Raw genomic sequence first — 14,358 nt, forward strand, 5'->3', positions numbered from 1 at the left:
GGGCTGCAGGGGGCGCCAGGGCCGCTGCATGGGGGCCTCACGCTGCCCCTCAGGCCATGGCTGCTGGACGAAGGTGGGGTCCCGGGGACAGTCCTCCCTCTCGCCTGGGTGCCCCGGACTGGAACGTGTGCGGAGAATCGTGCCACAGGCCAGGAGCTGCGTGTTCTCACCGGTCGGGTGCCCTGAAGCCAGGCCCGGCAGGGGCAGGGGCAGCGTGTGTTCAGCAAGCCCGTGACCTCCGCTCTGCTGGCAGGGCTGGGGGTGCCCCCCCCTCACCGCCTGGGGCCCTCGGCCTGTGGGCTGGGCCTGCACCCCCAGCCAGCGTCCCTGCAGCCCCGCGGCCTGGACACAGGCTCCACCCCAGGGACCCACAACCTGGCCCCACGGCCACCTGGTGTTTCAGACGTGAGACCTGCAGGGAACCGGGCTGCTCCTGGCCCAGGCTTGGCCCCCCGCGGAGGGAGGTGGGGGAGGCCTGTGGCGCCCGGCCCTTCGGACAAGCGACCTCCGAGGAGCACCAGGTGGCATCCACTATAGTAAACTGGAATGTAGGTTTTTGGCAAAAAGACTATTTCTCTCACAGGCTCCTGGGTCTGTGCTGAGCCCCAGCCGGCTGTCCTGTGCTGGTCACAGCCGAGGGCGACTGCTGGTCATGAAGGCCGCTCGGGTTACAGAGAGGAGGCCCAGGGGTGTCCGCTGCCCGGAGTGAGCTGCTGCTTCAGCCGCGGGATGCCCAAGCTGCGGGGGGGGGCGGATCCCGAGAGCAGAGGGACCACGCAGATGCACCTGGTGACATTTCCACGTTTGCACTCGAGGCTGTTAGCACGCAGCACGAGGAAGTATCCAAATCTTTTTTATGATTTTATTTTTAGGTAAGCTCTCCGCCCGCCGTGGGGCGCGAACTCACAGCCCCAAGATCAACAGTCTCAGCCTCCACCATCAGAGCGGGCCAGGCGCCCCCGCAGCTTTATTTTTTCCAACACTTTATATTGAATAAATTACTCTCCTATCACAGGCTACGAGCCCAACGTTTCAAAGTCCACTTTCGGCTTTGGGCTTTGTCCCCCGACCCCTCGTCGAGTCCTTAAACCGAGCCTGTAGTATCCAGGGAAGGAGCAGCTGGGTGGGGTGGGGGTTCCAGGTCCCGGCTGCCGAGGGGGCGCAGGGCTCGCAGGGTGGACGTCTCCCGGGGAGATGCGGGGCCCTGCGCGCACCCGCGCCGTGTGGACGGCAGGTCGGCCCCGCTCTGCTCCCGCTCCCGGCGGCCGCTGGGCTGTCACGCGTCCTCAGAAGGCATCCCCGGTCTGGGGCAGGGCACACAGGCCCCGGGGCACCCCGGACAAGGCCAAGGCCGGGCCCAGCTCCTGGCCCCCCGGGTCCGGGAGGCAGCACGTGGGAGGCTGTCTGCTGCACGAGGCCCACGCCAAGGCCACGGAGGCTCGATCCACCCGGCAGAGATCCCAGAAGGGGCCAGGGGGCTGCCCCAGAGCTGGAGGCCCCAGTGGGGGCGCCCAAGGACACAGCAGCCGCAGTGGCCTGCGCAGGGCAGGGGGCGGAGGGCAGAAGGTCACTGGAGGGTGGAGCCCCCCGGGGAAGGGGCTGCTCAGCTGCGAGTCCTGCAGTTGGCGTTTGTGTTTCATCCGGCGATTCTGAAACCAGGTTTTTATCTGCGGGGAAACCTCCATCAGAGCAGGGACGGGAACAGCTGCCCCCCACCAGGCCCGGCCCCCCTCACCTGCACCCCCGGAGAGCCTGGCCTGCACCCCCAAAAGCCTCACCTGCACCCCCGAGAACCTCACCTGCAGCCCCGAGAGCCTCGCCTGCACCCCTGAGCCTCACCTGTAACCCCCGAGAGCCTCGCCTGCAGCCCCAAGCCTTGCTTGCACCCCAAGAACCTTGCCTGCACCCCAAGAAACTCACCTGCACCCCTGGAGAGCCTCGCCTGCAGCCCCGAACCTCACCTGCAGCCCTGAACTTCACCTGCACCTCCAAGAGCCTCACCTGCAGCCCTGAGAGCCTCACCTGCACCCCTGAGCCTCACCTGCACCCCTGAGCCTCGCCTGCAGCCTGAGAGACTTGCCTACAACCCCGAGCCTCACCTGCCGCCCGGAGCCTCACCTCCAGCTCCGAGAGCCTCGCCTGCAGCCCCGAGAGCCTCACCTGCACCCCCAAACCTCGCCTGCAGCCCCGAGAGGCTCACCTGCACCTCAGAGAGCCGCATGTCACGGGCCAGGCGCCGGCGCTCCAGGGGGCCCAGGTAGCGGCGCCGCCGGAAGGCGCTCTCCAGGGTGCTGAGCTGCTCTGCGGTGAAGGCCGTGCGCACGCGGGGCACCCGCAGGCCGTCCCCGTCCCTGCCCCACCCTGAGGGAGGACGGAAACGCCATCAAACGCCATCAAACGCCATCAGCCCAGCCGTCGGCCCACGCGGGATAGAGGGGCCTCAGCACCCAGTGCGTCAGGGCGCAGGCCCCTCCTCTGCCGGCTGGAGTGTGGGCTGGGGTCAGGGCGAGGAGGGCGCCTGGCGAACAGCTCTGCAGCCCCCCAGCAGTTTCGCCCAGGACGGCGGTGCCCCCAGGCTGCCCGCCCCCAACGTGAAGCTCTGGCAAGTCTGCGTCTAGTCCTTTTTTATTGATTTAAGATTTCCTTCCCTTGGGGCGTCCGGCAGACTCCCTGCTGAGCTTGGAGCCCGACCCCGGGATCAGGATCTGGGCCGAAACCAAGAGTCAGACACTCAAGCAGTGTCCCCCGGCGCCCGTGTGTCCGCCGGGAGGCGGCGGGAGGCGCGAGCGCTGGTGTGCGGAGCTCGGCTACCTGGTCGGGCCTCACCCAAATGCCAACGGGCTCTAGTGCTGGTGTGGGGGGAGCAGAGCTTACCAATGACTTTAACACTTCCCTGGAAGCAGGCAGGGGACCAGAGGAGCGACCCTTGCTTCGGAGGGGGCGGGGGCAGGGTGTAAGGGGTCGGGGCGCAGGGATGACTGGCTGGGTTTTGTTGGGGAGGGGGCACTGGTTGCAGAGAATAAACGTAGAATTTAACTTCATTGAAGTATAGCATTTTCCCCTAAGATCAAACTCGTTCAAAAATGAACTTAACAGGGGCGCCTGCCTTTGGCTCAGATCGCGATCCCGGAATTGGGATCGAGATCGCATCGGGCTCCCTGCATGGAGCCTGCTTCTCCCTCTGCCTGTCTCTCATGAATAAATAAATAAATCTTAAAAAAAATGAATTTAACAGATAACATCAATCCCACTTTTGATCACATAGGGCTTTTTTTTTTTTTTTTTTAAGATCCTATCCATCTGTTCACGAGAGACACAGAGAGAGAGACAGAGGCAGAGGCACAGGCAGAGGGAGAAGCAGGCTCCATGAGGGGAGCCTGACGTGGGACCCGATCCCGGGACTTTAGGATCACACCCTGGGCCGAAGGCGGCGCCAAACCCCTGAGCCACCCGGGCTGCCCTGACCACGCAGGGCTTTAAACCTAAAAGCAGGGATCCCTGGGTGGCGCAGCGGTTTGGCGCCTGCCTTTGGCCCAGGGCGCGATCCTGGAGACCCGGGATCAAATCCCACATCGGGCTCCTGGTGCATGGAGCCTGCTTCTCCCTCTGCCTGTGTCTCTGCCTCTCTTTCTCTCTGTGTGACTATCATAAATAAATAAAAATTAAAAAAAAAAAAAAAAAAAAAACCTAAAAGCAATGATTACATCACAAAGACCGAGAAACGCTCCGCAGTGAACGGCAAGGGGTCAGGGGGACGCCCTGCAACCGAGGCCCGGAGCTCCCAGGTGCAGACAGCAGGGCGCCCCGAGCCACCCCGCAGGGCCGCCGGTGCACCGCCAACGGGCCGGAGTCCCGAGGCCTGGGCGCCCAGTGGGCGGGCTCTGTGAGCTTCAGGACGTGCGTGTCCAGCCCCGACGGCCGACCGCACGCCGGAAGCCCGGGTCCCCCACAGTGCGAAATGACCGTGTCACGGCTCAGGGCCACACGCCAGCCCTTCCAGGACGTGGGGGTGGGGAGCCCCAGGGGGCCTAAAGACAGGAGACCCCGCCCCCGTGGCTTTGTAGTCCAGGCCTCCCCCCAACCCTCCCGGCTCCCATCTGGGAAGGGAGGCACCCCCCGCCCCAGCCTTACCAGCCGTGGGCGTCCGGGGCGCACACGCTTCTGAAGACTTGGCCTCCTCCACGCCCGCACCGTGCAGGGGCTCCCCGCTGCTGCACCCCCTGGCGGGAGCGGAGGGACCCCCCCGAGGGGCTTCAGCGGGCCTGGAGGGCGGTGACGGCCCCCCGCGGCTGCTCTGGGAAAGCCAGTCCACCGAGCCGAAGCTGGACGGCCCGCGGCCGCTGGGCAGGGGAGGGGACGGAGACATGGCTGCTCACAGGACAGAGGGGGTGACGCACAGGGTCCCCGCAGCACCGACGGCGGCTAAGGCACCAGGTCGTCCGCCGCCTTAGCGTTTATAAGCTCCGGAGGAGGCGGGTGGGAGGCCGGCCTGCGTAGCCGCTCAGAGCCTCGCCCACCCCCAGATAAGTAGCACCTAATTGCCTTCGATTCAGAGGCACAAAGGAGGCCATTCACACCTCCCCCGGCTCCGAGATGTCTGCGGCGGGGCGGGGCTGAGCCCGGGCGGAGGCTGGTCACGTCCTTTCATCCCCCACCCCCACCGGGTGGCCCCTCCCAGCTGAGCACCCAAGCTGGAGGCTTGTCCTTCGGGGTGAGGAGCCGCCTCCTCTCCAGCCCGTGGGGTCTGCGGTGCCGAAGGCGGCAGGTGTGCCCACCTGAGGGAGGGCATGCTTCCCGGAGGGGGAGCAGCATCACCGGCGGGGGTGGGGGCTCCCAGAGCAGGTGCCGCTGCCTCAGGCTGTCCGGCGGGGGGAGGAATGTAGGGCAGGGTGGGTGCTGCTGCCCGGGGAGCACCCACCGGCCCTTCCCTCTCAGACGGTACTCGGCGCCCCCACCCCCGCCTCCACTCTGCAGTGGCAGGAAGGAGGGGTGTCTGCCCTCAGGAGTGCGGCCCCGCCCTGCTGCTCCCGGACGACCCAGCGGGAGGGATGGAGCAGCCCGGTGCTGCCGAGAAGGGCCGCCCCACTGCCCAGCGGGGCCCAGAGCCGCCAGGGACGCGGCAGCCCGGGTTCAAGGCCTGTCCTCTCTCCGGGGACCCAGCCCCCTCCCACCTCCGCTGCTCGCCACCACCACTTTCTGCAGGACGGGACCGAGGGCCAGCGCCTTCGGCGTCCAGGGTGACCTGGGGCAGCCCGGAGCCCCCACCCCCCCACGCCCGCCCCCTGGGTGTGGTGGCCCTAGCCCACCGGCCGACTCCTGGGGGCGCCGGCGCCAGCCTGGGCGGGACCGTGGGATCAAAGGCCCCTCCGGCTGGGCCCGGATTAACACCCCCGGCCGCCCTCCGGCGGGCACAGCGGGAACGGCGGCGCTGACCCCGCCGGGAAGGGTCAGGGGGCCCGACGCCTCCGAGTCAGCACAGTGGTCCGCCGGTGGCCGCGTCCCGGGCGGCGGTGCTGGCCTGGACCTGGACGGAGAGGCCCCTGCTCTCGGACGCCGTCCTGCCCCTGGGGACCGAGGCCCAGCTGGTGGGAGCTGCGCGGCTCTCGGACCGGGAATGGGGTCGGCACTGCGGACCCCCCGCCCTGTGCGCGGCTCCAGGGGCGCCCTCCCGGTGGACACGACAGGTGCCGGGACTCTGCGTCCTGGTCCCACCTGCACCCACCTGTGAGCAGCGCGCACCCGGTGCTCCCGCGGCGGGCCAGGGTCCTCCCCAGGGGTCCTGCTGCCCACACCCTCCCAGCCCGACCACGCGCCTCCGCACCGCCCGGGCTGCGGCCCCTCGTCCCCCAGGGGTGGGGCTGGGCTTCGTGTCCCCTGGGGTGGGCCCTGCGCGGCCTCCGCCTTCCTCCGAGGCTCAGGACCCGACGCGGGGTGGCCTCGGCCCTGACCGCTGACCTGCCCCCGAATCCCGCACCTGCTTGCAGCAGGGAGGGGCTCCCCAAGCGCACGCCCTGGGTCACTTGGAGGCCCCGGCCGCCCCGCCCCCCGCGTTCCCTGGACGAGACCTTCCCGGGCCTCAGCCCGCCCCCTGGGCTCCATCCCGCCGCCCCGGCCAACCCAGATACAAGGCCCAGGGAGGCCCGCCCTGCGCCAGGCCCCTCCTCCACACCCACCCCAGGAGGAGACTGGGCCGCAGCCCTTCCGGCTCCCCCACGGCTGCTCCTGCTGGAGAGAACCTGGTGTGAGTGTGCAGCTGGGGGGCTGGTTTCCAGGCTGCGGGGTGATGGGGGCACCCAGCCTGCCCGCGCACTCCGTGGAGCAGGGGGTCCAGCGGCAGGGTCCAGGGACATGGGGAGGGAGGCGCTAATCAGCAGGGAGTGCGGCCACTGCCCATCTTTCCGAGATCCCACATTTTGGGGAGACGGGAAGGGTCCTACAAGGGCTGTATCAGAGTCAAGGGTGCGGGGCGCCCACTTGCTGTCCCACGTGTGACATACGTGTGACTCGCTCTATGGGCAGAAAAGCCCCAGGGCCTGCATGTCGGGTGCGTCCATGCGGGAGGCCGGGAAGAGGACCAGGACGCAGCCGGGGATTCCGCGGGGCTTGCATGTGGCCCAGTCATGGGCCAGGAGGACATGAGCCTCACCGCGACAGAGCCACTGTTACACTGAAAGGACAAAAAAAAAAAAAAAAAAAAAAAGCTAGGGTTTCTCTAGATCTAGATCACAAATAATGGTTCTGGGAGACAGCAGCACGTGCATGTGCCCTGGGGGACGTCACGGGGACAAAGTGAGGGGCCGGCCCGCAGACGTCTGGAACACCCCCGTGGACCTGGTGTGGGATTCCAGATGCGCTCGAGTGACACGTCCGGGGAGCTGGGCGGCACACAGATGCTCCTTTCTCACGGGTCCGGAGGCGGGAGGGCCCAGATCCGGGACCGGGGTGCAGGGGTTCCTGGCAGAGCCACCTCCCGGCCAGCGGACGGTCACCACTTAGCACCAATCCCGGTGGCGAAGCTCAAGGCCTAAGCTCACCCCGGAGGCCCCACGTCCTAACACCATCACACTGGGGGGTAGTGGGGGGTAGGATTTCAACACAGGAATTTGGGGACACAAACATCCGGGGCATAATCCAGAGCAGCGTGGTTTCTGGCCGGGCGCCCTCGCCACAGGGCCGGTGAGGGAGGCCGAGGAGGACCCAGGGACGCAAAGTGGGCGCGTCGGTGGTGCAAACACGAGGAAGGAGTCGCAGACCCTGTGCAACCGGGAAGGAGGGCTCGGGCCTCGGCCGAACTGCGGGATCCCGGGGGGGGGCGGGGGGACACGCCTGTCTTACCTCCCTAGTCATACGGAGGACGAACCCAGATCTTGGGGATGTGTTCTCTGCACAAATGGCAGGTCAGGGACACGGAGCCCTGCTGCTGTGACTGCGGATTTCGGAGCCTGCCCCAGCGAGTCCCAGAGCAGCCAGGGTTTGAGAAGGTTCCCGCCACGGAAGCGTTTGTCACTGGAGCGTTACACGGATGCTTCTCCCTCTGCCCGCGTCTCTGCCTCTCTCTCTCTCTCTGTGTCTCTCATGAATAAATAAATCTTTAAAAAAAAAGCTAAGAAAATACCACGTGCTGGGGAGGACTCTGAAACTGGAGGCGCTGCTGCTGGGAGCGTGAAATGGTGCAGCCCCGTGGACAACAGCATCAAGCTTCCTCAAAATATTAAAAATGGAATTACCGGCGGTCTCCCCTCCGAGTGCCCCCCAGGATGGGGGCAGGGCTGCATCACACGCTCACAGGCGCCCAGAGGGGGTGGGGACCCGAGTGTCCCACACGGACGGACCTGAAGGAGGAGCACGGCAGCTCTGGCCACACGCAGCAGCGTCTCTCAGCCTCGAGAGGTGCGGACACGCCCCGAGGGCACGAGGCCGAGGGAGAGAAGCCAGACACGGAAGGGCGCCGCGTGATGCCACGTGCATGAGGTCCCCGCGGGGTCGCCTTCCCAGAGACGGGGGCGCAGGGGGCACGGAGGGCGGGGACAGAGCCTCAGCCTGGGGGTGGGGGCCGCACCGCAAGGGGCACGGAGGGCGGGGACAGAGCCTCAGCCTGGGGATGGGGGCCGCACCGCAAGGAACGTGCTGGGTGATGCTAGACTGGATGCTTGATGGCTGAGATGACAATTTTTTTTTTAAGATTTTATTTGTTTATTCATGAGAAACACACAGAGAGGCAGAGACACAGGCCGAGGGAGAAGCAGGCTCCACCTAGGCAGCCCGACGCGGGACTCGATCCTGGGACCCTGGGATCCTGCCCTGGACTGAAGGTGGATGCTCAACCACTGAGCCCCCCAGGCGTCCCCAAAATTTTTTAATGTATATCTTAATGCAAAAAAATTTTTAAGAGGTATGAATCTATTGTCCAAGGACCCTTAGTGAGATGAGAGGGGCCCTACTCTGAGGAGCAGTCCTAGGAGACCCTGCTGGGGACCTCCCCCCGCCCCCGCGCTCGCAGCCAGGCCCGGGCAAAGATGCGCTCGTGCGGGGACGCCCTTCCCGCTGCAGCGTGTGCATGCCCCCCGCCAGAGCCGACCCGGGACACCCGCACGCGACAGGCCCACAGAGCAGGGTGAGGACGCGCTCACCCCGCTGACCCGCAAGGGAGCCGCGGGCCGACGGGAGGGCCGCAAGAAGGGGCTTGGAGTCTTCAGGGCTTCGGCCACCGCACGTTTTTAAAGAGCGGAGCATCCGGCCGAGCCGCTGGGCTGAGCCAGGGCGATGGGAACAGCCAAGACCCCTCCCCTCCCGGGCCTGAAGCACTGAGGATACCAGGCGAGGAACCTTGGGGTTCCCTCCTCCGCAGAAGGGGCTGGCGAGGGGGTTTGGGGCGCTCTATTGTCCCTACCCCTGGGGGGCTGGCAGATTTGCCCACCCTGGCTGTGACCTAAGAGGGTCTGGATGGCAAAGGGCCAGGATCGTGAAGCAGAGACGAGCGTGTCTTGCACCAGGGGACATCGTCACCTCTACGGTCGTGGTCTCACAGGCCCCCAGGACCTGCCATCGACACCGTGGAGAGGTGGGCTCAGCTTTTGGGCTCGGGGAGACCACTCCTGCTCCCACCGGGGGCGTCTTCCACAGACTCCTGAAAAGGACTTGGGGGAGGGGCTTGTAACCCACCCTAGGCCCCCCACCCACCGCAGAGCCCCAGGGACTGCAGGAACCTTGGAACACAGGCCTGCAGAACGCCCACCCCCTCACTGAGCTTTGTGGCCCGGGGCACCTGAGCGTCTGAATGAGCCCCTACTTGGGAAACTATTGTTATGTTGGGCAGGAGCCCCCGGCTACTTCCTTATCTCCCCAGGGCGGGAGCCCCTCCACGGCCCTTTCGGATCCACCTGTGGAGGGTGGGGTCACAATTACTATTTGGAAAATGCTCCCAGGGCGGTTCTGGCCAAGTCTTCCCAGAACAGCAGGGGCCTGGTCCTTGACCTAAGTCCAAAGTCTCAGAGCCCCTGCCAGGGCCGCCCGGGCCCACCCAGAGCAACCACTTCCCCGGGACTAAAGAAGCCCCTTCCCGGAGGTGCCTTAGCTCTCCAGCCGCTCCTTAGGCCTGCCTGGGGCAGCACGGGGAGGGGACGCGCCCACAGGGTCGGGCTGGGAGGTCACTGCCACTCCCACCCCCTCCCAGCGTCCCGCTCAGCAGGGCTCCCGTGAAGGCAGAGGCTGGTCTGTGCTGCTGTGCTGCGTCCTGGAGCCCAGGGTGTGGGAGACCTGGGGGTCCAAGGACCCCAACCTACCGGCCAGCAGCCCCGCACATCCCTGGGTCCTCCCTGGGGTCTGGCTCCGCAGGCCCCACCAGCACATTCGCAGAACGAGGTCGGGAATAAACAATCTCTTTATTGAACTACCTAGACTGGGAGTAGGGGTGGGCGGCGGGACCGGTCGCAGGAGACGCGCCCCTACGGGACGGGCAGGCGGGCCTCACTCCCGCAGGTCGGCCAGGACGCCTCGCTCCGAGGCCGCGGCGCTGCCCAAGATGAAGCCCACGGCCAGGGACACCGTCTGGTCGAAGGAGCCGCGCAGCTGCTCCACGTGCTGGTTCAGGGTCAGCAGCTGGTCGCGCAGGGGGCCCAGGATGGCCACGATGTCGCCCAGGTGCCCCAGGGTCTGCAGCAGGGCGGTGTTCAGCGACGGGGCCGCGGCCTGCGGGGGCGCGTGGTGCTCGGGGCGCCGGGGCGGAGACTCGGGGTCCTCCCGGTCCAGGGACGGCGGCGGCGGGGAGCCCGGGGCGCGGAACGGCGCGCTGTCCTCGTGGCGGCCGGGCGCGGAGGCGGCGGAGAGCAGCGGCGGGGAGCCCGGGGCGCGGGGCGCGTCTGCAGACTTGGGCGGGGTCGGGCTGAACCTGAGCCTCCAGGCGGACTCTGCGTCGGGGTCGCGGGCGGAGGGCGGCGGCAGAACGTCTGCGGGGCGGCGGGGGCGGCGGGCCGGGCTCAGAAGGGCCCTGCCCCCGGGCCCCGGCCCCCACCTCTACCCCCCATCCTGTCCCCTCCCGGCCCCTGCGCCCCAGGACCGCCCCCGCTTCAGACCCGCGGCCCTGATCCCCACCCTTACCCCCGACCCGTCCCCTCCCGGGGCCCTGACCCCCAACCTCTACCCCCCATCCCGTCGCGTTCAGGCCCCTGCGCCCCAGGACCAACCCCGCTTCCCGGGCCCTGACCCCCACCCCTACGCCCCCCGTCCCCTCCCGCCCCCGCTCCCCCCGGCCCTGACCACCCCCTCCCGTTCCCCACCCGTCCCCTCCCGGCCCCTGCGCCCCCGCTCCCCGGGCCCTGACCCCCACTCCTACCGCCCCCCCACCCGTCCCCTCCCGCCCCAGCTCCCCGGGCCCTGACCCCCACCCCTACCGCCCCCCCGTCCCCCCCCGGGCCCCGCCCCCCTTACCTGGCTCGGGGGCCGGCCGACGTCCGCGCGGGGGGCGCCCGGGCCCCGGGGAGCGGCGGCGGCCGCGGGGGTGCCCGTTCTCGCCCAGCAGCCCCATGAGCTCGCGGATCTGCGCGTCGAAGGGCCCGGGCGGCTGGCCGTGCGCGTCGCGGAGCTTGTCCTTGAGGAACTTGTAGCGGCGGCGGCACTGCGCGGGGGTGCGGCGCACCTGCTGGCGGGCCAGCGCGGCCGACACGCGGCGGTAGGTGGGCAGCGCCTGGCGGCGGTCGAGCAGCAGCGCGCGCCACACGGCCGGCTGCAGGAGCGTGCCCAGCAGCAGCTCCGTCTCGCGGGCGCTCCAGGGCGTGCGCTGCGCCGAGCCCGGGGACACGGGCGAGCCGCGGAGGCCGGGGGACGCGGGGGGCGCGGGGGGCGCGGGGGGCGCGGGGGGCGCGGGGGACGCGGGCGCCGCCAGCGCGCCGGGCGAGGCGGGCCGTCGGGGCGGGGTCCGCGGCTCGGGGTCCGGGCTGTCCGGCGAGGCCGGCGCGGGGAGGGCGGGCGGGGGCGGCCGGCGCGGCCGGAGCAGCATCCCGGGGCCGGGGCCGGGGTCGGGGGCCCGAGCGAGGCCGCGCACACGCGCTCGGACGGTGCGAGCGAGCGGGAGACGGAGCTGGAGCCGCAGCGGGAGCCGCAGGTCTACGCCGCCCGCCCCCGCGCGCCCCCGCGCGCCCCGCCCCGCCCCGCCCCCGCCGACTCGCACCCGGGCCGCGCGGGCCCCGACCTGGAACCACCTGCTTCTCAGGCTCTCGCGCGCAGGAGCGAACGCGCACGGCCGCCAGCCCCGGGGCGCAGCGGCGACTCGCTTTTACGCATGTGCGGGCCCCTCCACCGCCCCGCACCCCGAGCCCTGGAACGTTCCACGCCACGAGGCGCCCCCGCCCCGCCCCGCCCCGCCCCGCCCCGCCCCGCCCCGCGGCCTTAGCTGCGACCTCCCCCACCTGCGGGGGTGCGCGTGCGCGGGGTGGGGCCGCCTGCGCCCCTGCGGCCGCGAGGGCAGGGCCTGCCCAGGGCCCGCGGGCGGGGCTCACGCTCCGCAGAAAACCGTTTTATTAAAGAGTCTGCAGCGCGCGTCAGGACTAAGAATGTTGAGCATCCCTGGGGGCGATTCGGAATGAGCCAACGGTGCTGCAACCAAGCACCAGTGACTCGTTGTAGTCGTTATTCTAGAGGTTTAGCCAGAGCAATAAGACAAGAAAAAGGAATGAGGCTCATGAAGGTCGGAAGGAAACAAGTAAAGCCACGATCGTTTGCAGCTGACGCGATTACAAATAGGGAACGTACAAAATAACCTGCGAGGACGTTATTGGAATTGAACGGATTTAGCAAGGTCGTCGAATACGACGAGAAACAACAGAAATCCATCGTGTTTCTGTGCACCAGCTCTGCTGGTTTTTACAGTTTTTTATTTGGGATAGTTTTAGGTTTACAGCCAGGTGGCAGGGAAGACGCTGGCGTCCCCACGCTTCCCCTCGGGTGAGTGGCCGGCACCTCCGTCCCAGCTGAGAAAGTCTCGGTGGCCCAACGCCGTGGGCTGAGCCGCAGTCTGGGTCTTACCAGGTTTCCCGCAGATGCGCCTCTGCCGTCCCCAGACCCGGTCCCGCGTCCTGCCCTGCCTCCCCTACCCCTCGGGACCCTGGCAGCTTCTCGCTCTTGTTTTCCACGATCCTGACGCGTGGAGGAGCCTCTCGGGCGTTCTGTGGGTGCCCCTGTACTTGGGTCTGCTGGGCGCCTTCTCGTGATTAGCCTGGGGTTACGGGTTTTTGGAGGAAGACCGAGGAGTGAACACGGCTTAACGCGGCGCCTGCCAGGTCTCCGCGTCCCCTCCCTGCCCTGCAGGGGTCCGGGCATCCGTGCACCCCACCCTCGTGGGTAAACCAGGCCGCGCCCGGGGCACCGACACGTGCTGCTTGGGGTTATCCCGGAATTGCTCCTGGTGGGTGACTCAGGGGTGCTCTCTGGTTGCAGGGTGCAGGCCCACACATGGTGTGTAGAGGTCGAGGATACCAGCCTTCCCCTTTTCCTCTCCTCCTGTGTCCTTCTGACGTGCTCTACCCCCCGCCCCCCACACTTCCTGGTTATGCAGTGTGACCAGAAACTTCTGCTCATCTTGTACTTGACCAATTCCAGCCCTAGAATCAGCCATTTGGCCATTTCTCCAAAAATCTGTGCTTCTTTTTTTTTCCAGAGGATGGTATCTGGGTACAGGGGGTACTGATGCTCCTGGGGTGTCACTGCTTCCAGGCCACCAGTTCTTGGGGGGAGTAGTTTGTCCCCCAGGGTATGTTTGGTGGCATCTGGAGATGCTGGCTGTCACACATGGGGGTGCTGCTGGCATCTGGGGGGTGCAGACCAGAGGTGCTGGGAACCCCCTGCCCCACGGTGCCCAGCATGGCCCACGGCAGAGATGGTCCACCCAGAACACCATGGGGGCCATGACAGCCCTGTGCTGGCGTGGGGGAGGGGGTGAGGACACCGACCCACAGGTCCACACACACCTTGCGTCTCCACTGGCTTCTCGGCCACGTCTTTCTCCGACAGCAGGAGGCCTGGCTCCCTTATCTGTGATTTCCTTCTCCATCCGTGAGCCCTCGTGTGTAAGGGAAGCGGCTGTAGGATGGCGCATGGGGATGCTGGTGAGACTGGACTGCAGGCCTTATGTGGTCTTTGGCCCCACGCTTTCCTTTCTGAGCACCGCTTCCCATGGTGCCTTAGGTCAGCCCCCAAAGGGGTGGGAGGTGGGTGAGGAGACGGGCAGGCCCACGCGGGGCGACCCATGGGAAGCCCCGGCGCTCGTAGAACAAGCACCAAACGGCAAGGGCGGCCAGAGGACAGCCCCAGAGTGCCCCTGCCCGCAGGGCGGTCCAGGAAGGCCGGCCTGGACCCATCCACCGGGACCCGGGAGCCCACGCACCCCACAGCACACAGGACACCGAGCTGTTCGGCGCAGCGTAACCCAGTGCTCCGAGCAGTGGCTGGAGCTGGCGATTCTGGGGCCAGAGCCGGGCCTTCCCTCCTGACGGGGCGCCGTGCCCCGGGGCCTGGCTGCGTGGGGCTCCGCGGGCCTTCAGCGGGCCTGTGCCGGTGTCCCCGCGGCTCCTGGGCTGGCCGGCCGGCGCCGCTCTCTGCAGGTCCGCTTGGCCCACTCGGGGCCACCTGACGCTTGCTCCAGCCTGGTGGTCCTGGGTGGTCTGGCTGGTGTGGGAGGGGACTGCCCTGGTGGGGGTACCTGGAACCCTGGCTGAGGGGGCGCTCAGGGGTCACCTAGAGGACAACCCGGTGATTTGCTTGGCCCCGGTGCAGAGGAGCTCCTCATGGTCCTCATGGCCTTGCTTGAGTCTCCGGGAGCAAGAGATACCGGGCTGCAGCGATTTTAAAGTGGGTGAGGACCGGACC

The 14,358-nt window shown here is 67.7% G+C and overlaps 2 protein-coding genes across 2 annotated transcripts; both read right to left on the reverse strand.

The window, feature by feature from the left end:
• Positions 1 to 848: 848 nt before the first annotated feature.
• On the reverse strand, positions 849 to 4,366 carry VENTX (VENT homeobox). The gene is made up of 3 exons (XM_072804703.1): positions 4,132 to 4,366; positions 2,201 to 2,361; positions 849 to 1,667 (listed from the first exon to the last, which is right to left on the reverse strand). Exons 1-3 carry the CDS (start codon positions 4,364 to 4,366, stop codon positions 1,287 to 1,289), a joined length of 777 nt encoding a protein of 258 aa, XP_072660804.1. The 3' UTR covers positions 849 to 1,286.
• Positions 4,367 to 8,622: 4,256 nt separating this feature from the next.
• Positions 8,623 to 11,494, reverse strand: UTF1 (undifferentiated embryonic cell transcription factor 1). Its single transcript, XM_072804715.1, has 2 exons — positions 10,927 to 11,494; positions 8,623 to 10,445 (listed from the first exon to the last, which is right to left on the reverse strand). The coding sequence occupies exons 1-2, from the start codon at positions 11,492 to 11,494 to the stop codon at positions 9,967 to 9,969; spliced, it is 1,047 nt and encodes a 348-aa protein (XP_072660816.1). The 3' UTR covers positions 8,623 to 9,966.
• Between the last annotated feature and the right edge of the window lie 2,864 nt (positions 11,495 to 14,358).

This window comes from Canis lupus, chromosome 29 (genome assembly GCF_048164855.1).
Source record: "Canis lupus baileyi chromosome 29, mCanLup2.hap1, whole genome shotgun sequence".
Taxonomy (NCBI): Eukaryota; Metazoa; Chordata; class Mammalia; order Carnivora; family Canidae; genus Canis; species Canis lupus.

What these genes read in the sequence shown, in the direction of transcription:
- VENTX (XM_072804703.1), bottom strand. Translation starts at nt 4,366, where the DNA reads ATGTCTCCGTCCCCTCCCCTGCCCAGCGGCCGCGGGCCGTCCAGCTTC. An exon ending in GCCCCGGACGCCCACGGCTG is followed by an intron (nt 2,362 to 4,131) that starts GTAAGGCTGGGG and finishes GTCCTCCCTCAG; the next exon opens with GGTGGGGCAGGGACGGGGAC. An exon ending in TGCGGCTCTCTGAGGTGCAG is followed by an intron (nt 1,668 to 2,200) that starts GTGAGCCTCTCG and finishes GTTTCCCCGCAG; the next exon opens with ATAAAAACCTGGTTTCAGAA.
- UTF1 (XM_072804715.1), bottom strand. Translation starts at nt 11,494, where the DNA reads ATGCTGCTCCGGCCGCGCCGGCCGCCCCCGCCCGCCCTCCCCGCGCCG. An exon ending in TCGGCCGGCCCCCGAGCCAG is followed by an intron (nt 10,446 to 10,926) that starts GTAAGGGGGGCG and finishes GCCGCCCCGCAG; the next exon opens with ACGTTCTGCCGCCGCCCTCC.